This window comes from Epargyreus clarus, unplaced genomic scaffold (assembly GCF_041222505.1).
Source record: "Epargyreus clarus isolate Ecla_fem2 unplaced genomic scaffold, WU_Ecla_fem_2.2 ptg000014l, whole genome shotgun sequence".
Taxonomy (NCBI): domain Eukaryota; kingdom Metazoa; phylum Arthropoda; class Insecta; order Lepidoptera; family Hesperiidae; genus Epargyreus; species Epargyreus clarus.
Window position 1 is genome coordinate 9,419,926 of NW_027332222.1, and position 22,686 is coordinate 9,442,611.

At 34.8% G+C, this 22,686-nt stretch overlaps 2 protein-coding genes across 3 annotated transcripts; both read left to right on the forward strand.

Moving 5' to 3' along the window:
• Nucleotides 1-429: 429 nt before the first annotated feature.
• On the forward strand, nucleotides 430-5,612 carry Tmem43 (Transmembrane protein 43). 2 transcript variants are annotated; one of them, XM_073079973.1, is made up of 8 exons: nucleotides 430-482; nucleotides 965-1,196; nucleotides 1,925-2,151; nucleotides 2,539-2,732; nucleotides 2,985-3,160; nucleotides 3,274-3,502; nucleotides 3,983-4,088; nucleotides 4,725-5,612. In XM_073079973.1, exons 2-8 carry the CDS (start codon nucleotides 1,092-1,094, stop codon nucleotides 4,864-4,866), a joined length of 1,179 nt encoding a protein of 392 aa, XP_072936074.1. In that variant the 5' UTR covers nucleotides 430-482; nucleotides 965-1,091; the 3' UTR covers nucleotides 4,867-5,612. The 2 variants fall into 2 exon arrangements, with proteins under 2 accessions (XP_072936074.1, XP_072936073.1); XM_073079972.1 differs by having other exon boundaries at nucleotides 443-592; nucleotides 933-1,196.
• A 1,764-nt stretch (nucleotides 5,613-7,376) lies between these two features.
• SiaT (beta-galactoside-a-2,6-sialyltransferase) lies at nucleotides 7,377-22,248 on the forward strand. The gene is made up of 5 exons (XM_073079975.1): nucleotides 7,377-8,380; nucleotides 19,719-19,816; nucleotides 20,780-20,925; nucleotides 21,171-21,301; nucleotides 21,686-22,248. The coding sequence occupies exons 1-5, from the start codon at nucleotides 7,597-7,599 to the stop codon at nucleotides 21,925-21,927; spliced, it is 1,401 nt and encodes a 466-aa protein (XP_072936076.1). The 5' UTR covers nucleotides 7,377-7,596; the 3' UTR covers nucleotides 21,928-22,248.
• The last annotated feature ends 438 nt before the right edge of the window (nucleotides 22,249-22,686 follow it).

Genomic DNA, 22,686 nt, shown 5'->3' on the forward strand with positions numbered 1-22,686 from the left:
GTGTGGACCCCATTAACCTTTTCAATAAAAAAAAACTAATCTCCTATAATAGGATATTGGATCAATAAAAAAAACGACCTGCAATATTTTTACACGCTTTATATTAGCTTCACTTGTATGTTTGTCAGTGAGTAACTCCGTTTTTCAGTAGAAAGAGATCAACATACATCCTTATCTTACCCTGCATGTATGAGTGAATGAAATAGAATACTTTTCTACTTTTTAGTTGATTTTATCATAAAAGCGTGTTTTTTTAGTTTTTTGAACTATATTTATTGACACTATAAATATGTGATTGCGACGTTACACAATATCGATTAAATTGTTTCTGGTGTCGATCTTCTATTAATCTATATAAGTCGATCCTTTTATTAATCGATCTCAAATCGAGTGACAGTTGCACGGAGGTGTTCTGTGGTCAGTTGACTTATGACATTGACGTCTGACAGTTAAATAAAAATCACAAATATAGTGTCGAAATCGTAGGTTTAAAATTATGTTTTGTTTGTTTTAAATGGTGGCCGGTGTTTTTGACTTCTCGTGTACTATATATTTGTTGAAGTAGCGAGCGAGAAATCTATGATAATAAGTGGTAACTGTATCCTATGGACTACGGAGTCTACGGAATACGGCAGAAATACTACCTGAAGTTGATCAAAGATATCTTTCGAATAAATGAATTGAAATGTATCAAATTAGGGTGCATTGCTGTCTCCGAAGTTGGAACCCGTCTCGTAAAGTATTTGTGCGCTATTAAACTCACGAAATTCACGAATGAGGCAATGATATTTTAAGCCTAATGAGTGGGAATGCTTTCGGGATCGGCTTCAGGTTGAACCCTTTTTATAGAGTTGTTTACAGATGTCCATGGCCGGTCATCAGGCCGGATCATCAGGTGGATTTCAGGCTTGCTTGCTTCTTCAACTACATAGACCATAGAAGAACACAGCACCATTGCATTAAGTTAAAACTAGGCGTGGCAGTGGCGCTGCTTTAAAACCACAAATAGTTTAACAAGTTCAAAATTAATTAATGTGACTGTTAAATGCATATCCGTGTTTATTATCAAGTATAATAGATATAAAGGCAAGATGGATTGGAGCGCAGTACAGAACCAGTTCAAACAAACCTGGTTGACTACGACATTAAGTCTTGTGTTGTTTGCTGGCGTTACTTACTTTTTATTATGGGCAGAGGTATGTTAATTACATATTGACGGGTCCTATGTAAACTGGTGCAAGTGCGTTTTCACAACTTTACAGTAGAGCGATTTGACTGTCCTAATGCTTGTAACTTTAACAATATTCAACGTACATAGTTAAAATTTATAATGGTATAATTGAATCCTTTTGAAAAAAACTGCATTATACGTGAATAATGTTAAAGTTACACGCATTAGGACATTCAAATCGCTCTACTGTAAAGTTGTGAAAACGCACTTGCACCAGTTTACGTAGGACCCGTCAATATAATAAATTCATGTTAATAATAGCCAAGATAACTGTTCAGTATCTTATTTTCTTCTAGCACTATCAATTTCTTTTTTTATATGGTTATTTTTGAGCTTAAAGTTGATCACCCTTTGGATAGTTTTAGCATTTAAGTAATGATTAATACTGTTTTTAAAATTTCCTTTATGACTTTAGTATGTTATGTAATTTGATATAGAAGACATTTGATATAATAAAACAAAGCATGTACTGGTCATCCACTAACAACTGACAATGGCCTAAGTAATTACTACTGCAAAAATACTGTATGAAACTGTTGCTTTTAAAATAGTAGCCAATGGGTGTGGTTGTAGTCATCAATAAATCTTTTTGGAAAAATGTATATTCATATATTTCTCTACAGTCAAAGAAAATGGACAACTTTTAGTATATTACATTTTAATTATTCACCTTCTATATTTTGGAAATTACAGGGTCAATCAATCCAAAACAACTTGATGTTGGATGAGTTATTATCGGCGGCAGAGAGTGTTGATGTTCATGTTGTTGATGAGGCTCCAAGGTATGAAGGGAGGGTCATCCATGTTATTGGTCCTCTGCGCATCCTGGAGCCAATCTCAGAGCCAGACTACAACATACAGGTTCAAGCTGTAAAACTGAGGAAAAGAGTTCAGATGTATCAGTGGATTGAAGAAACTACGTAAGAACCTATACTATAATAACCATAATGAAACACCTTGTGAAATAGCAGTAGATATATTGACATTCAAAAAGAATTTACTGTGAAAGATTTGACTTAGTACAGTGAGCATAATACATAAGTGCTATTTCTTTTATAAAAAATTGTTTATAATCTTGCACTTATGTGTTTTACTTCATATAAATTCTTAAGTCATTTTTTTTTCATAAATACACATGTGGGTATGGAGTGTTATTCTTATAGCTTTTATATTTATATCTTTTTAAAGTGTGTTGAATTTGTTGCTTGTGTAAACTTTTTTGAGGACTATTGTGCAATCTTATATCATGCCTTAAGTTTGTAAATGTGATTTGTCATGCAACTCTTCACATGTGCTTTTATTTACAGTGAGCAAGACAATTTTATTAGTGAGCCTGCAGAGGAATCTCAGAAGACATACTGGTACCACAAGGACTGGCGGGACTATGTGGTGGACTCCTCGCTTTTCTACATCAGACCCGGGCACCACAACCCTACCTCCATACCACTGTTTAGTGAAACACATATAGCTGATAATGTTAAAATCGGATGGGTATATTTGGGTCAGTAGGTACTCCTAATAATCCTAATATTTTAACAAAAAGTTTTAGAGAGCATTATCTTTATAAATGCATATATTTTCTTTGATCTATCTTTTCTGGGTCTGGGTGTTTGTGGATTCATCTTTGTGTGCACGATCTAGCGCATCCTAGTGTGGGGCTTTGAGTGAAGAAAACATATTTTTTATAGCTTTGTCAGTTATCATGTCAATATGTATTAACATAAGGTTTACAATAATCTATAATTTTTTACAGGGTTAGAAGTGAAGCGTAAGGTGAATGACTACTATGAAATATGGTCAGACTCTAGACCAGAGCGTAGTGACATTAAACTACACTCTGGGTTCTATTTCCATGGGAACAGTGCTCTGCAACATGAAATAGGAGATCTGCGCGTTCATTTCTCTTATGCTGGAAGGGAGGATGACATTGTAAGCTTAATATCTATGTCTAATTTACATAATAGAAGTATAGTCCGCGTTATTAACTTTAGGGTTATTATTATCAGCTGTTTTAAAAAAAAACTGTGTTCGGCATTTTTCAGTATACTGCAGTTGGTGTGCTCGAAAGTGGTACTCTTCAGCCGTACGCTGTCGACAGTTTTCCATCAGCAGACCCTCTGTCCCTGCTTCGTAAGGGCTCCTACAGTCTAACACAGCTGCGAGATTTGGAGAAACGCGACACTTATATTCACACTTGGAAATATAGACTGCTGGGTTTCATACAAGTCTTCGCTTCGGCTATGACCTTACATCCCGAGTGGCTTACGTTGTGTAAGTATTGATGAATGAAATGTACTTTATGATTTATGTAAAAAACCTTATTCTCTTGAAAAAAAATTCAATATATTTTGGTAAAAAATATGAATCAACATATCGTTACTGGAAATTCTAAAAGTCTAACATGCAAAGTGGACGTTTTGCTTCTTTTCGTCGTAGAAACCAAATAGGTACTATGGGATTGATCTCAACTTATTTCTATTGTATCCATTTTAACATATGTTTATATCTGTGATATGATAATCACAAGTTGATGAAAACATATAAAACATAAAATCTATGTAGTAAAATATATGTATTAGGTTTGATAGTCTTTAAATAAAATGTCTTAACAGCTAATAAATAGACATAATTAACATAACTATAGTGTAGTTATGTTTTAGTCCGTGAGGTTAAAAGTTAACGTTATTTTACGATATACTCTTTGTTTTTCGCTTTTAATGCACTAATAACTAGTGTATTTGTAATTTCCAGTTTTACAGAGCAAATGGATATCAAGTAGTTTAAGAAGATGCTCAAGGCTATGGGTTAATTTAGTCCTGGCATTCTCATATACCTTGCTGATCATATCAGTACCATGGTGAGTTATTTTTAAATGTATTGAAAATTAATATATACATTTTGACTTTGATTATTTTTCTAAACATTGCATTGCAATAAACAGCATTGAAACATAAATCCTTAGCCGATCTGACTTGAAAATACAGATAAATAATACAACATTATTATATTTATTCACAGATATATTGTTAGTTTAGTTCATTATATAATAATATTTTTCATTTTATGTTGATACTGGCATGCTAAATGCCAATGATTGGCAACATTTTTTTTCTAATATTGATAAGTATAATGTTACTGCCTTATGATGTCTACGTAAAATAGTAGATTACTACTGTTTTATAGAAACAGTGTATTTTACACAATTTTTTTAATGTGTACAATTCAAGTATTAAATAACTTCTCACTCAATTGTTGGTTCTAATAAATAGTACATTACAATACGAGGACGAAAAATTTTTTTCTGACAAGTGTGAGTTTGCAGGCCGAGCCGCAGGCGAGGACTGCAATCACACGAGTCAGAAAAACATTTTTCGTCCGCGTGTTGTATAAAATTTTATATTACGGGGTCGGAAATGGGGGTTTTGCGCACGCGAAGCGTGCGTAAAACGTCCATTTACGCACGCCGTGATATAAATGAAATTTGTTTGACTAGGATGATCCACAAGCCTAACTACGGGTTATTAGTCATCGCTGGGGCGTTGTTCCCGCTGTTGCACTACTCCACGTTCCTACGCCGCGAGCCCGCTTCAGAGGCTCCGCCTCGAATGCGACCGCGGCCTGTCGACACCCGCTGACTGCTTCCACCAGAGTTATACCCTGTGTTTTGTTATAACTTATAGTACTGAATAGACGGACAATTGTTTTTTTTTTATAATAAACCGCCCAAGAACATCTGTAACTAATCCCAGATAGGATTAGTTATTCCTACCCGAGGTCGGCCACAGATGCGCCGCTACATCTGAGGACTATGCTGGAACGTCTCGGAAAAGTATGTCTCCCTTACCTCACCCTTAAAATCCAGAACACAGCAGCGCTTATCAATGCTGTTATTAGAAAGAAATATATTAAAAAAAAAAAAACAGCATAATGGATGAAGTAAAATGCCCTCTCTATACAAAATATTTAACTAAACTGAAATAGAAGATATCTTCAGCATATATAAATATACATCTACAGCATTTGGTGTATAACCACGATCACGTGACCACGAGGAGGTAGTAATATTAAAGGTATTGTGATGTGAGTAGTATTAGTAATTGGTGTTTAAATTGTCAATTTTAATCTCATTGTATTAAATAATATTGAAATATATCATATCGGGAAACAAGGGGCATGTAAATAATTACATAAGGACAAAGTATAGTGTGGAAAGCTTGTTTTACATATTATATTTTAGATGTCGAAATTGAAAGTCGTGTTAGTGAAAAGTAAAAAATACGGACCAAATACTTTTATTATAATTTTTCTTCATATTTTTATTTCTATTCAGTTAAATTGTTACGTTTGTGAATAAAAAATATATTTAGTTTTACTTTTATTTATTTAGTCATTAACTTTGTTTTATTTTTATTTTATGTTTATCTTACTGAAATTTTCTACTCTGTGAAGGATATCACAATGATTTTTTCCTATTTCTATTCAGTTATATTGTTACGTTTGTGATTTCAAAATATATTGTTTAGCTTTATTTTTATTTATTTAGTCATTAACTTTGTTTTTTATTTTATGTTTATGTTACTGAAATTTTCTCCTCTGTGAAGGATATTACAATGATTAAGAGAGAACTACTGAATAAGCATTAGTCATCAAGATACAAATATTTAAAAATGTACGTATTCGCTAGAAATATTGAATTGCGATTTGTGTTTACCTATAGAAAATTTATTGTTCGTCCATTATTATTTATAGTGACATGCTAACGGCAATGTAATTCTTGAGATTGACAGATGTGTACAGACGCCATTGAGATGGGTCTTGACTATGAATACTAATACTTTAGAATAAGTTCCTTAGTGGCAACTTGCGCATTTTAATCGTTTGTTCTCGTCACTATAGTTCCTTTAATTGTGAGGCACAGCTGTGCTGGTCTGACCATATTTGGCGTTATAGGCGAATGACTGAAAAAGCGTTTGTTTAAATAAATTATTTCTAATAAAATCCAACAGAAATATATCAACATTTTGTATGTAAACTAAATAGTCGTTAGGAACATGGGCGTAGTTATCTACTACAACTTTTTAGCTGTTCGTTGAAAAAGTTATAGTAGTGCAATAGTCGAGTCTGTCTATTTTTTTGTCATTCTATGCGACGGTGGGGGTCCGGAATAAAGTCTCTTATTGTCTGGGGAAAACAAAAAACAGTTTGCTGTTGACAGAATTTGTGTGTGTTATTAATTACTTTTTAATATGAAGAACAATTAATAAAATTAGTTTAAATAAATTATATCTGCTTTTATTTTACAATTTCTCGAGTGGGTATACATAGGGTGTACGTTGACTTTTGTTCGCTTCAATCTAGTCATAAGCATGTAATTTAAATATTGTTACTGTATGTGTCAAAGTATCAAAGTTGTAGGTATAGGTTGTAATGAGTCTTATTATTGTGTAAATAATGTCAATTTTATGAGTGTAGTTACTTTAATTTTATTACGAAAAATTATTATGATTATTGTGTATTTGCGAACTCATTTTAAAATATATATGATTGTTATGAACGCACAATTTCTGAATTTATATTAAAAATGCACTAACTTCTCATTGTTTGTTAATTACCAGCTAATAATAATTACTATGTATGTACGTATTTGTAACATTTCTATATTTCTGTACTTAAATATCTGGAACAATAAATGTCTTGGATGAAATTCATGTTTTATTTTTTTAATGTAGTAATAAATACCTACTCAATCTTATGTTGACTTAGAATTGTTAAGTGGTATCTTCAGTCTTTGATTTTAATAATGCACTATAGGGAACGTATCAAGGTCTTATGAACATGAACCAATTATCTATACGGGATATTGTGGTCAAATAAGATTTTGGTCTCCATAATTTGTGGGAAGAGCTGTGCCAAGTGGGACTCCAAAGGATTACAAGCAAGTAGCATGATGTTAGACATTTTCATCGCAAGTTCGTTAGGCATATGAAACACAGAATTTCATTGCTTAATGCTTACCTTAATGCTTAATAGGTATAACGGCATGCGCTATTGTCACCTTTTGTAATTATGTAATTTGAGATCGATAAACACTCGAATGGTCCGTAAAACTTTTTGTGTACCTATTGGCCGTTAAAGCGATCCTTCCAATGACCTTTGGCGCATGCGCTTTCTGCGTCTCCGTCAGCTGATCGCACTCCGCCCTCCGTCGCGCTTCCGCGGATCATGTACCTAGTGATAGTGTGCAGCGTGATTGTTTTATATAAATAGCTATTAAGTCGCCGTTGAAACAAGTGATATTTATGTAGAAACAATTTACAGGTGCCAAACATTTCAAGCAATTTACTGTAGATTAGCCTTAACACAAAATGAAAGCAGCCGCGATGTCCGTGTGGATTTTTATAAATCTCCTCTGCTTTGGAATGTGTGGATATCTTTACCTCATTTGGTCGCAATATTGGATGAACATTGAAAAACAGAGGCTGTTTAGTAAGTCAGCAGAAACCCAGAAAAGTGTCGCGTCAGGAATATCGTACCAGGAGGCGTACAATGCGGAGAAATTCAACTACAATACAGCATTGAACAATTCGGTGTTAAAAGTAGACATGTCCCATAAGAGTCGTCGGTCGGTAAACAATTTCAGAAGCAGCGGGCAGCTGATGCAAACGTCCAATAAGTCTTCCGGGACGCAGATCCGTCCATCTAATAACGTAGTGAGGAAGATCCACGGTAGTCCGCGTTTTCCTAACATACACAAACCTATACTAGAGTTCGACAGTGACAAGTACGCTTGTGCTGACTTTACTACCTCAGACTGCGCGGCGAGGTCTACGGAGTACAAGGAGTTGTTGTTGAAAGAGTTCCATAGGGTTTTGATGAGTGACAGTAAAGTGTTCACATCGGGGCTGGACTCGCAAAATCCTTACGATGTGAAGTATGAGAGAGGAAGTTCAAAACAGCTAAACAGGAAAGATATATTGTGTGCACTGGGAGCAGTTGCAGTGAGGACCGTGACGGCGGAAGATGAGCCTTTTGCGCGTTTGGGTTTCAAGATCCCTAAGTTTCCATTGCAGCAAAAGCAAGCTTTTGATACTTGTGCCGTGGTCACGAGTGCTGGCGCGTTGTTGGGATCGCGCTTGGGAGAATTTATTGGTAATATTTTCCACTCTTTATTTTTCCATTTGTATCTACCACAGAATTTAGTGTTTGTTTTTTGTAAGTTTCCAAGCTCTATCTATAGCAAAATATAAAACAGTTTTTTTAATTTCTTTAATACCAATCGCAACATGAGACCACCACACTTTCAATATAATTGAAATAATCCACCCAGGCAATTTGCGGTGGGAAGTATGCGTTCAGTTTTCAGTATAAATCTTTATGTATTATTGTTATGGTAATAATCCCAATATTTGCCTACGTATTTTTCCTGTACTTATATTCATTCGGTCGGTTCATCTAATACACTTGTACAAAATAATAGATAATATGTATAATATATCACATACACGGTAAATTACTGGAAGTATATACGTGGAAGTCTACGGAACATAATCGCAATACAATCATAGAATGCTAATGATCCGGAAATTAGAAAAAAGTGTGAATAATAATCACATGCGAGTAGGTATCATTGTAATAGCATCTAACCGCAGTTCTGCCTGTTAGGTTACCAACGCGGTACTTATGAATGCGTCATAAATACCTATTTCAGAAAAACTAAGCCATCTCTAAAAACTATATCGGAATATTCAAGAATGACATAAATTTCGTACAATGTCGATTACCTTCATTTGTTTAAAATTTAAAACTGTTCCAAGAACCTTTTGTGAACCTAATGTTATTTTTGTAAATAAGTTCTAATAAGAGTCCTGTCCTATATGGATTCAGTGGTCAATGTCAATGGGTAGCAGTAAGCAGCTATTTAGAAAATAGATTAATAATTATTATAATCAATTCTTTATAATAGTTTTCGCATAGGTACAGTTCAAAGTTGAAAATGTCTAGGTACGTAGGTATTATGAAGTTGCGAACATAAATTACCTTTAATCTTATATAAGAAGGAGCAAGACGTGTGAATTAACTGACGCATGTTTATTAAGATTAACTCGAATAACATGAATCATAATATGGGTTACCCACGTCTACCTACGTTATGATAAGCGTTACGAGAAAATAATTTTAATTGTAACCGATGTGGGTTAAGTAATATATAGGTTTATTGTGTGCAGTCCCTGTAGTTTCGGGACCAGAATAGGGCTACGGTATCCCCAGCCTGTCGTAAGAGGCGACTAAAAGGGGGCTTCCGGGGTAGCGGGCGGCAAGAGTGGGAGCTCGAACCGTCCAGCCAGCAACCCCGGGAAGGACGACGGTATGTGTGGTCGCATACCGTCGTAAACACCAGATAGTGTGGGAGGAGCCAAAAGTGCTCCCCCAGGGCAGAGCCCGATCGGGGCATTGCGCTTGGAGGACTCCGGTTGTGTTCCCTCGGAGATCCCGGAGTTCTCCAACAAGCGTTGAGGACGGCCACCGGGGGGTTTTAGTGCTGTAAAAATCCCACATAACCCGGCGTCGCTCTCACGTCGTCGGGTACCTTTTGGAGGTTTCCCCCTAAATAAAATGGTTTATTGTGTTCAAGTGTTTTTGGATATTCAATTAATATGTTTTCTCTTATAAATCTATACCTGATTACCTATGTGTATGCATCTAGGCATGTTTGTAAGATTAAGTGGAAAATGACCATGTAGTTCACCTGATGATAGGTATATTTTACTATCAGGTCCTACCTTAAGCCGATTGAAGCCGATTATTACGACTGAGGACTAAGATGTTCGCTTCATAATTATGTCGAGCGGTATCAAACCTTTTTTTTACTGAATAGTTAGAAGTCACGCATATAATATTTGAAAAGACATATAATATTATGTATTTAGTTTTTTCGGGACGCGTATGTATGGTCACCGTTGACGCTACAGTTAGGGTATGTACGTTTATTGCTTCCGAGAGCTTTTCCATGGTATGCTTAGTATAGGTCTGGTCTGGTATGGTCTCTTCTATATGTCCTAGATAAGTATCTAGTTCTCTCTAAATATTTTCAATATTCTGAGGTGCATTACAATTGGCAGCTCAATAGACTCTTTAAAGATATTGTGTTCAATGTAAGCAGCTATTCTTGGCACATTGTTCATTTACTAATTTTAACGTCAACTTAATTTGTGTCGTAGAGCAATAACCTACAATGAGTGCTTTTATGTTGCGGAGTTGTTACGGACGAGTTGCAAATTATGAAACTAAAATAAGAAGTTTAGGAAATTGAAATCGGGCAATGAGTAATTAAAATTGCGTGATTTATTCATTATTTATTTAAACAACCGCTAATAGGTAACAAAGCAAACTCTGTATTTTTATGTTACAAATATCGAACGGGCACGTAATTCACATTGAATATACCCACCGACTCTACATAGAACAAGTCAACAAGAAACCTACTTAAATCATAGGTACTTTGCTACTTCTGAGGATGAGTTAGAACGCGTCCTTATCATAGCTAAAGCAGAATAGAGTATCCGCCATACAATTGTTAGGTGCAATGGCAGTGATACAGTCGAAACAAAGACTTTTTGAGTAATCATCTATGATTTGCCTTTCACCACTGACTAACGAATTTCATTGAATTGCTGTTACTTTTTGCGGTTCTTGTTTTAGTGTATTCTTATTCAAGAATCGTGGACATAAATTGACGAATGACATGTAGGTAGTAGATATATGCAAAGGAAATGCGTTTAGGTATGTTGGAGACACGAGTGCGGCACGCACGATTATCTGCAATAGGCATGTTACCGTAACCGAAACTATCGGATATTCTAAATAAAAATATATCCGAAATCATAAAGGAGTTGGATATTAAAGTATCGTATAATTCCGAACAGAGTCGGAATCTAACTAAGATTATGATAAACAGTTTTCAATTGATCAAACCGACGCTAGGTACTGCTGATCCTTTACAAATAAAATGAAATTATTATCTTTTTGTATATTTTTTCTTTTACCATTTATTAAATATATAATTTAAATATATTCCTAACCAAAACTATTCGAAAGTATCCCATAATGAAATAACTTCATTTTTGCCATTGCACGAGTAGCTATGCCATGAGTATGAGTATAGAGTAGCTAAATCTGTATTCGCATCTAGATCCGAAATCATATATCCATACATCCCTAATCTGCACCATGACAACGCTGGCGGCGCGATGCGATGGCGGGTGATCGACCGAGTATTGTATTGCCGAGTATTGCAGTTATCGGTTCGGATCTCTGCTTTGTGGACACATTGACATGCGCAGCCGGCCCTCTTCGCCGAACGCGGGCGGCCCAAATCGTATGCGAATTACATGAATTATTATTGTTCACAGGGCTTTACTGATTACTCAGAGCCGCAAATCAAATTGTAAGGTAACTTCACAACTTGCCGATCATTATGCGCGGGAAATTATCGTGATAAATGGTAGACTGTCTGGAACTAATAGACAATACTCGGTATTGTCCTACATAAGCGATTCCGACAATTTAAATGTAATTGATAAGATTTTCCTACGGAAAATTTAAGAAAAGCGTGCGTTTAATGATTTTCCTTAATCTATTACGGGTTTAAAATTTGCATTCGATCAATCACTCCTTTGTCATAGAAAAAGTACATAGATATCTGTTCGTATTTATAGAAATCTGAATAGCCGATCAATGTAAGGGCACCTGATTATTTGGGCTACTAAATCAACCCCTCCTATATATAACCACGTATAATATCGTAACCCACAAAAGTAACTTTTCGTTTTGATTGCATAAATTGCCTTATTTTAATGTGTTTTATCGACACAAGTAACGTTATAAAGCGTATAAAATAAAACATATATACCAATATTTCATAAAGATACCTGCAGAAATGCAGATTTTATTCGAATTTTAGCATATTTGGAACTTTGAAACACTCTCCTGTTAAGTTGTCATTTTGGAGTTACGATATTATACGTAGAAGGGTCGAAATGTTGATCTGTAATTATATTTTTAAAACAAGGAATAAAAGGTCCTGTTTTATTACGCTATTAAGGTGGCCATAGATGTGAAAGGAGAAGATTTGAGTTTAGGTATCTCGATCACAAATACGTAGCTGTGATTAAAAATAATGTACGAGTATCATCGTTAGAACAAATACAATTGCCACTTTCCACTTTATGTCGCGCAAAAGATTATCCAGACGTGCCTAGGTAGGTACTATATATTCGTGATTACCGGGTAGTGATTGTCATCCATGTTTTAGTATGCATCGATGAAACGTATTCATTTATTCACGATCATCGGTATCTAAAGCTTAAGCTACAGTAATGTGCGACACACTGATATGCCGATATGGCGATTGCAGCAACACCACGGCGCCGGCGCCTCCTCCCGATTTTATAAAACTTGCGCGTTTGATTCTAATAATACAAATATAACTTGTATAAGTATGATATAACGATTTGTGAGAAAATCTCACGATCCTACGACTTGTTTATCTATATGGCATGGTACAATTTAATGGAATTATTTTCATAAGCAAGTAGCAAGTATCAAATAGTATATTCTTTTTGAAAATGAGAATTATTGATTACTACATAGATGATCAGAAAAAAATACGATGACTCCAGGTTTACTCACGTGTCAGCTATAAATATTAATAGTTATTGTGGTTTTAGAATTAAATCAGATTTAAAACGCAGATTTTAGCACCCAAGCTCACTTTGTATGAACAAGCCCAATGACTAAAGAAGTTTAAATTATTCGACACTTTAAAATCATATGTATGTCATGCAACTAGTTAGGTATACCTATAATATAAACAGGTATAAAATATTCCACAAAATTCCTATAATGCCCACGTGTCACGTACGTGACGCCTGAATAAAAAAGTTTTATTTAATTTTCTTTCCTCCATTCATAAATTGTTGTTATTTTACGATACCTCCAGTTGTTGAGCAATGACTACGGACAAAAAATAGTGTGTGGTGATTCATTTTATTATTTAGTTGCATTGTGTTAGTCACAGGTTTCTTTGTCCTTTAGTAAAAGTTAGTAATAAGTGGTGCCCAGACGCGTGGCAGACGCCAACGCATTACACTTGGAATATGCATCTGGATTTCCTTAGGTTATTGTGTGTTAGAAAAACCATGCCCACATTTACATTATTCAAATACACAGAAATATATTATCGCCCACGATCACCTAAAGTGTAAATCTACTAAACATTTGCACGCTATCTAGAAGCTGGCAGCAAGATGTTTAGTTCTACATATTCGTTGAATTGGAAAGAAGGGGCATAATTATACAATTTATCATATGTATCCGATATTGAAAGTTGGGATTAAAAGATGAATGTCGTGTAGTCTACCACGTTGGCCGAGTGGATGTTGGTGGACTACACAAATTATTGAGAAGTTTTTAAAGCACTTTCAGGCTTATAAACCTCGTATTATTTTTCCTCGCCGTTAAAGCAAGTTATATTAGGTAAATTTATATCACGCACATAATTTCGAAAATCCTTGATTGAGAGGTGGAATTTTAAATCACTAGACACATTAGAACAATAACATAATTGCATTGTGTGTTTAGTAGTTACTCAGTGTTTTTCAGTGCGACTGATATGATTGTAGCTACACAAAATTAGTACTAAGTCTGCCTTTGTAGTATGTTGGTACATTTCTGATTGATTCGTCAAATTTTAAACAAATTAACTGTTCTTATTCTTTAATTTAAATAATAGTAGAATATGACTTCTTTACAACAATATGTTTTAAGCGGAAATACGTGAAGAGAATAGCGATCGAAATAATTGATAAGTGACAGTAATGTAATGAGCTTTGAAATGTTTTGAATCGCGAGAAAAGCTTCGTCATTGTTTTCTTACATATTTGATGAAACATCATTGTGATATCATCACAACTACAGTTTTTTCGAAGAAAAAACATACGTGATACTCACAAAAACAAGGTAACAACAGTTTAGATTGTAGAGTATCTATCTCTTTACCTACCTAGAACTACAAAATAAAAAGAATAACTTGAGTGCCTTTACGTATGATCGTTTGACTTGTTCTTATTCGTAACATTTTAAAGTATAGGTATAAGTTGCCTCATAATTACATGAATGTAAGTCATAAGTTCGACTCAACAGAATTTTATTGGTACAATTTTGATATTTTTGAAGTAACCAGTACAAAGTGTTGCCCTGTGTCCCATGAATCTAGTTTCTAAGAGAGAGACTACTAGATGTTCGAAGCACTCATTTAATTTAATTAAAAAAAAAAAAAAAAAACATATTTTATTGTGATTCTAACCCCAGAAGCTCTATCATAGTAATCGATATATCATTTTGCGGCCAAAGTATCCAAGGTCTTTTGGAAGCGTTCCCCAAAGAAAATTCGGATTTTCTACAAAGTTGTTTCAGTATTTGCTACTTTACTATTAACGTGCGACAGTATGAGTTCCTCCTAAGACCATTAGTGCATAACGTTAGTGCTAGTGTTTACATTAAAATAAGTTACGAACATTATGGAAAACTCGTTGGCAGATTAGGATATCCGATTACGATGTCGTTTTTATTGTTAAAGCAAGTCACTATTCATTTCTAGTAACAAAAGGTTTTCCTCTATGCTAAGGGGAGAGGGACCGAGTTTGGACAACTTAAACCCCCCATATGCCCTTGAATCTGGGTGGCAGTTTGAAATTTTAATGTTTGTGTAAACGTTCTGATTTTTTTTATCTTATTGAACTGCATCAAGGACTGTAGTTTAACTCTACGTAAAACGAGGAGTTTTCTACTTGCAAAGGGCGTTATTTATATTGAATAATGTCATTAGTGGTTGCTAATTAGCGGAGCGTCCAGCCGCATTGTTTACGTTGTGCGAAGTGTCATCAACCCACGCGCGAAGCCTCTGCATAATTCATAGCTTGCGCCTTTATACTGCAGCGAACGGCTGCATGTACTGGCTGTTCAGGTTAATAATAATATTTGTAATATTTACTGCTTACAAAATGAGGGATCAAGCAGATATGAAGTATTTAATATTTTCGTTTGCGTAGTATATGGCGGAAAATTGGATCGTCATCAACTATGTTTTTGTATTAATAATATTTATGATTTAAAAAAGTTACAAAAGTACAATAATAGCTGTAGAAAAACACAGAGGTTTGGTTATTATTGTCCCATTGCTGGGCAGGGGTCTCCTCTCCGAGTGAGAGTTGTAGGCCATAGTCTACCGTGCTGGCCAGTGCGAATCAGTAAACTTCACATACCCTTGAGAACTTTACTTTTTTTATTATATTGGGAAAAATGGATATTCCACTAATTTAAATTATTTATAACTCAAAAATGGACATCCAATCTATGTTGCGCCCAAAAATTAAAAAGAAAACGAAGAAGAGGAGTACTAGTTCAAGTAGATCGTAGATGCGTTTAAACCACGAGGATTCATCGAATTCCACGCATAGTAAGGTAGAGAAGTTGAGTAGTCAATTATAGATACGAATACAGCGTAATCACTGGGTAGGAAAAGAAATGCATTAACATTAGTCTGTTTCCAAGTAGGTATCTGACGATGGTAGTTGTTATTAGGAAATTAGTCTATTAGAAACAGATATTATTTCATGGTTAGTTGAGTTTGATTAACATAACAATGATATTATTATTTAGTAAGAGTGACATAGCGCATAATGTTAAAGCATCTGAACCACCGCACTACGATCTGTAATATAATTACGACATGGCATAAGATCGTTGTAAATAATAATTTTGTGTTCCGTGCGTGTTTTTATTAAAGATTAACAGTACCTCTTCTTTCATGATAAGCTTTATAAATTTTCTTGTTGTGTTCTAAGCTCATTAATTGATTAAAATGTCTAGTATGTATATAATTGTTAAAAAAACTGAACAATGTAATCTTAACAACAACTGAGATGTCGCAACATGCTTTATTTCCTTAAACAATGGAACGGGCCGCTTGACATACATTATTGAACAGTTTTATCTTCTATTATTGTGCTGAATTTTCTTTTGCTCGTGGCCTCCACACGTGACCGGCCTTACGGATGACATGGGCTTTTTCGTAAAATAACTTATGTTTTTTTGGTCACTCATACTCATGGTTTTTGAAATAATACCTAATCACTGTCAGATGTGTTGCTACTCCTGTTGTTCTCCTACTGTTCTAGTAAACGTCTCGGATAAGTAGGTTGCCCTTACCACCTCCTTCAAACCGGAATACAGCAGTAGGTGTGGCGGTGCTGTCTCGATAGTCGAACCACAAAGGGTTTTACCTTCAAAATGATGTTCAGTCATTACTCCCTAAACCCCAGTAGTATCAATGCGGAAATATCCTCCATATTCCCAAATAAGATTTATCAGTGATTCCTGGAGCGGTCCCAAGACCTGGCTTCCCTTCACCAGGCGCGTAATTTTCGAATTTATTTTTAACAGATTAAGCGATTTACATATAATAATAAAGTATCTTGTTATATAGTCATTAACTTCAGTCTATTGTAATTAAATTGTGTTATATTATAAGCAAGTAACAATGTAAAAACATAATATTAATAATTAGGTGTTAATAATTTAACAATAGGTACTTAATTTACTCTGGTAGTTAATAACAATAATTAAAATATGATAATTGTTGCTAATAATTTATTCATTGTTAAATTAACGTCTAGTCAACAATGATTGTTGTACGTTTACGTTATATTTCCAAGAGAAATCACTTACCTTTATGGAGGTAATGACTTCCTTTGGAGAAGAAAATGCAGCACGAGGAAAACAATCAGGTAAACGTTTTACTCGATAATGGATGAGTAATAAGAAGAAGTAATTATCAGGTTTTTTTATTTAATCAAGTTGATTACTACCATTGTTTGCTACTACTACGGTAATATTAAGACTTAGGACGCATACTTTTCCAAGGCATTTGAGTTTAGCCTCCAGGGGTAGCGGCGCATCTGTAGCCAACGTCAGGTGGCAATCTGGTTTTGCCTGGGATTGATTGTAGATGTCCCTGGGCGGTAGCAGCTACTTAACATCAAATGGACTGTGTGCTCGTTTGCTACTTCTATATTATGTATAAAAATAAGTATAAGAAGTGTCAATAATAAATAAAACTTTGTTTATCTGCAACACACGTGAACAATATGATCACTAGTTTTTATTTCCATTTCTTCTTAGTAACTGCTCTATTACTTTTAGGTTTGGAACCGCTATTGCATATTAAGTTATTTCCTTGCAAAATGAATCTCTTCAGGGAAATGCTCACTCAAAACTTTTATTTTTATATTAATTGTCCACAATTTGTGGAAAGGAAACACATGTAATAAAATAAGGCAATTCAAGTAAACTCTCAAAAGGAAATATGTGCGCCGTGTGTTCTTTCATAGGTATTTTCGACCTCAGGTATGGGCCTTATTCTATTTGAGATTTAAGTAAATAGGATTGAACATACTACAGAGTTCAATCAAATAGAAGCATATTTATCTACGATACCAATAAAGTAACGTTACATAAAAATATAATAAATGTGTGAATTAATAACAATGTTTTTATTCATTAAATTGTATATAAAAAAAAGAATTTTACGAAATTATACATATATTCGCATAGTTCGTTTTTTTTAAGTTTTATATTTGAGATCCATTTTAAAAACTTAAATGGTAATGTTTAACATATAATAAATTAATATAGGCGAATAGGTGCTGCAAAAGCGCGCAGCGATATTCGCGTGTCATAAAAAGTTTCGCAGATTCAGTACATACGATTAGAGTTAAGATATAAATAATATTATTAGGTTCTTACCGTCTCGTACTACAGAATAGGTATTACTTAATATGCCAAATGGAGCGGAAAATAAAATTAGGCAGAACTTTTCAAGGCATTCCGAAGGTAGTGACAATGATACCTGTTCGGATTAATTTATTATCAAATCAAAGATTGCAAAAGTTACCTGAAAGTATTATTCCAAAGTAGGCCTTGAGAGTATTACAATGATTATGAAAATGTTGTTTGGTACCAAGGTTGGTTTTGTATTGAAGTCGTTAGTTAATTTGGGCAATATGATCAAAATATTTTTTTTAAGTGTGCTTTACTATTTTTTGCTTTTTTTATAAGGTTTAAGTAGCACAGAAGCTTGAGTCCACCTGATAATAAGTGGTCCCCGTCGCCGATTTGTAAGGGTAAGCCATAGATTAGTAAAGATTACTCACTCCTAACGAGAAAATGTAAACAGTTTTGACAATTGAAATTGTCGCTGTCACCTATTTTTGTGTTTGAAATTATTAAAAAATATATAGGTTTTAGATCATTTACGAATGAAACGATATTTCTCCGCACTATTTCTTCGATTTCTTGTCTTAACTGCGCATGTCGGCATTGTTCCGCGTAAATTACACCATGACAGCCATTAAATGGCTGACAGAACTGTCAGCCGTTTAAGCCATTTAATGGCTTCCTTCAGTTACAAGGCGGAGAGGTATTTATTCTTATCTATGGTGTAAGCAAGTACTTATTTACATACACCTGAATCTATAATGTTAATCAATATCTACATGTGCAATACATATTCAAGTAACAAATCAATAGATGTTATGTAAATGTCCAAAATTTACTATAGTTCTGTTTCGAATCAACCACTGCTGTTCAAATAAAAATGCGCCTATGCACCTTGCGTAACAAAATGGACAAAAAAGAAACAATAAAATTTCTCATATCAAAAGTAATCAAGAAAATTAAGTAACTTTATTTTTACATTTTGACAGTAACAAAGTATTTTGCAATGTATTTGGTAGGCTTATATCACTAACTATGGTCGCTAAGCCGTTTATTATAAAGCCGCATTTTAAACGTGGCAGACCCTTCATGGTGCGAATCGGTGTGGTGAGTCCTGAAGCTCACCTAGGAGGAGCCCGAAGGGGCAACGCGTTAAGAGGACTCCGGTTGCGTTCCGTAGGAGATCCCGGAGTCCTCTTGGCAACGCTAAGGACGGCCACCGAGGGGGTTTTAGTGCGGTAAGAATCCCACATAACTCCGTGTCGCTCCTACGACACTCGGTACGTTTTGAAGGTTTCCCCCTCGTAAACAAAAAAAAAAATGGTTAGAGTTATACATTCCATTGGACTACATGGTCGTTTCTTAACGTTTAAGCTGTCTTTGAAAATATAACTTACGTAATGATAATCAAGGAATCCTTACGCACTTATAAAAATAACCACAGAACATACTTAGATATATAAAACCGGCTGTTAGTCAGGTTTTAATGAATTCTATCAATCTTTGAACAGGATCTTGAAGATCTATTGGTTATGTTATCATCTGTTTGTTTGTATGTATACGTTGCGGAGCCAATGCTCATCATGGGCATACTAATGACTTCTTTGATTAGTTTACAAAGCTGGTTTGCAGCCAAGTGTCGTTCTGTTTGCAGATTCTCACGACATGGTCCTGCGGTTCAACAATGCGCCGACTGAAAACTATACTGATGATATTGGTTCCAAAACTACCTTCCGGATTCTGAATTCGCAGGTATATTTTTGTAATTATAATATATAATCCTAGTCTTATTATAATTATAATATTAATAAAACGCAACTTAAGAATTAGTGGCAAGAAGAACATTCAAAACATCTGAGAAAAATGCATTTGAATCAGATGTGTTGCATAGCGAAAACGGTAATTACATAAGAGTAAATGTTAAATTGACATTTTTTAAAGTGATTTTTGTACATATGTTTGTTTGACGAATTTTTGCATTAACGTCATTGTAATTCTTAAGGCGTGAAATAGTTATTCCCACATTTTACAATGCTACATTCGGAAAACTCCTGATAGGGCCTGCAAGATCTTTTTGACCGCCGTAATGTGTATAAAGTTAGATACGGCTGGCCAACAGATAACGCGATCAAGCAAGGTTTTTGCTTGTAGTACACCCATTGTTGAGTAAACCGATTCCGATAAAAAGTAGTAAACAAAATGTTGCAAAATAAAAGGGCCCTTCTTTTGTTGTATTGAAAACGATGTCTGAATTGGAGCATTAAGTGCTCCAGCTATACGTATTTGTTCAAGTGTTTTCGCTTATTGTAGTGTTAGAAAGAAATTATGACAATATGTTACGATTTATTTTAAACTCCTAAGCAAAACCACAGAATAATAACCTATAAATTTCTTTATAAGTCAGCCAGAGTTTTGTAATAAGTATTAATAAGACTCATAAAGTAAATACATGTTTTACACTATGTGTTTAGTTTTCCTATCAGGAGGCACGGCAGTGCCTCCGCCAAGTCGAGCCAAAGTAAAAAAAGCGGCACGGCCGTAGCATTCTTTTCTCGAAGCAATTCGGCCCATTTTTGACCCCCTGTAACTTCGTTGCATATGCTTATATTTTTCCTATTCCTGAACATTTCTGCAAAGTTCATATAGTTGATATATGTAAATATGTGCCTGTTAATTCGAATTGTATAATAAACATTACAATGTAATTATTTACAGGTCGTCACTAAACCTGAATTCAGGTTTTTAGAGGATCCACTATATAAGGGTATTTCCATCCTTATATGGGACCCTAGTAACTTCTCATCTACTCTGGAAGACTGGTACAGGCATCCTGATTTCCCGCTGTTTCCCGTATACAAAAAGTAATTTTAATTGATTTATTATATAAAACGAATTAATACATGTATAAATTAAAATAATTATATTAATTTTAAAAACTAATTTAACAAATGATATATTAGTTACCTTAGGAAAATTTAGAAAATTTATTTAAGTACGTGCAGAATAGCAAATTTTGGTTTTTTTTCCAATAACATATATGATATGAAATATATTATTACATGGATTACATTTTTTCCTTTTTTTTTTATAAAAAAAATGCTTACAGACTACTTCTAAATCGACCGAAGGCTGATGTACATCTTCTCAATCCTCATGTACTGTGGGCTCTATGGGCAGTACTTCAAGACACATCTCCATATCGCCTGAGGAGGAATCCACCGTCTTCTGGCTTCATTGGTGAGTGATAATCGACCCATTACTGTTCCTTGTATGATCGGGTCTTCTCGGATTTCATACTTTATCCTAAGGATTTATCTTTATACTTAGGACAATATGTCATACTACTACAGATATCCTTTGAAGATCATTATAAGAGTGTTTACTTGTTTAAAACATTTTACCCAATTGTGGAAGGTAATGTATGTATGTAAGGAACGATTTGCCCAAACAGCTTGACAGATTGTATATGGTTGAGATACGAGGTGTCGTTGGATTCGACTAACCTGTGGGAGTGACATATGCTGTATTTATTATCAAGCAGTCGACTTTTTTTGTTTTAAAGTAATTATCTTTATCATCCGGCTTTTATTTTTTTAAAACTTATTTTCAATATATCTCCAGGACTATGGTTCGCCCTCCACCGTTGTCGTCGTGTCCGCATGTTTGAGTACGTGCCGTCAGTTCGCGCGACCCGGCGGTGCCACTACCACGTGGTGCGGAACGACACTGGCTGCACATTGGGCGCGTGGCACCCTCTCGCCCAAGAGAAAGCCTTAGCAGAGCGTATCAGGGACAACTCCGACCTCGATGTCTTCCAGAGAGGCTTCATCGATGTTCCTGGCATCAAAAGCTTTAATTGTTAGACTATAGTTAGTTGTTATATCTCTATATGGACTTTTTTAAAGACAATTGATTCTATATGCATGAAAATTGAAATATAACGAGGTCAATCTACACTATCTATCTACTATCGTATAGCGTCAGTTTCCATCACAGATGAAAACAACGAAACAATAACATTGGAATGTGACAATTATTACAGTAATGAGTAAATGGTACTTGTGGCTGATCAGCACCGAGCGAGGTATTATCGGATTGGGCTGGACTGGGGTGCATTAAACCAGAATTGAGTAATATGATCATTATTGTTTGTAATAGGCATTTCGGTTGAACGAGCGACCGTTTATTGAAGTATAGATATAATGAAATCAATTATTTAAGACTTTTTACATATCCTCGGAATTGCATGAAATCACATCAAAAGACTAACAAGAAATGACCTTGCTTTTATAATAGTTCAAAACGTAAGGGAATCGGAAGCTGATTATAGGTCGAATTGACCCTTTGTATCATTTATGATAGTCTTGTATAAAGCTAGAAGCAACGTTGTATATATTTTGAGAGTTGACACGAATGCTTATACCCGTAGACAATTAGAAAAGACAAACATTCTAAGTACGCCTACATTCCACGTATGGATTTCCTTGGGCACTGCCTGTTATATACTGTTTGATTTCTTAGCTATGTTGATGACGGAAAATAAGACTATCATAATAATCATATTGAAGGCTGCTAGTAAAGAGTTTTATAAACGATTAGACTCTTAGTTAATTGAACGAACT

What these genes read in the sequence shown, in the direction of transcription:
- Tmem43 (XM_073079973.1), top strand. Translation starts at nt 1,092, where the DNA reads ATGGATTGGAGCGCAGTACAGAACCAGTTCAAACAAACCTGGTTGACT. An exon ending in CAGTGGATTGAAGAAACTAC is followed by an intron (nt 2,152 to 2,538) that starts GTAAGAACCTAT and finishes TTTTATTTACAG; the next exon opens with TGAGCAAGACAATTTTATTA. An exon ending in CTGGAAGGGAGGATGACATT is followed by an intron (nt 3,161 to 3,273) that starts GTAAGCTTAATA and finishes GGCATTTTTCAG; the next exon opens with TATACTGCAGTTGGTGTGCT.
- SiaT (XM_073079975.1), top strand. Translation starts at nt 7,597, where the DNA reads ATGAAAGCAGCCGCGATGTCCGTGTGGATTTTTATAAATCTCCTCTGC. An exon ending in GCGCTTGGGAGAATTTATTG is followed by an intron (nt 8,381 to 19,718) that starts GTAATATTTTCC and finishes TTCTGTTTGCAG; the next exon opens with ATTCTCACGACATGGTCCTG. An exon ending in ACCGTCTTCTGGCTTCATTG is followed by an intron (nt 21,302 to 21,685) that starts GTGAGTGATAAT and finishes ATATATCTCCAG; the next exon opens with GACTATGGTTCGCCCTCCAC.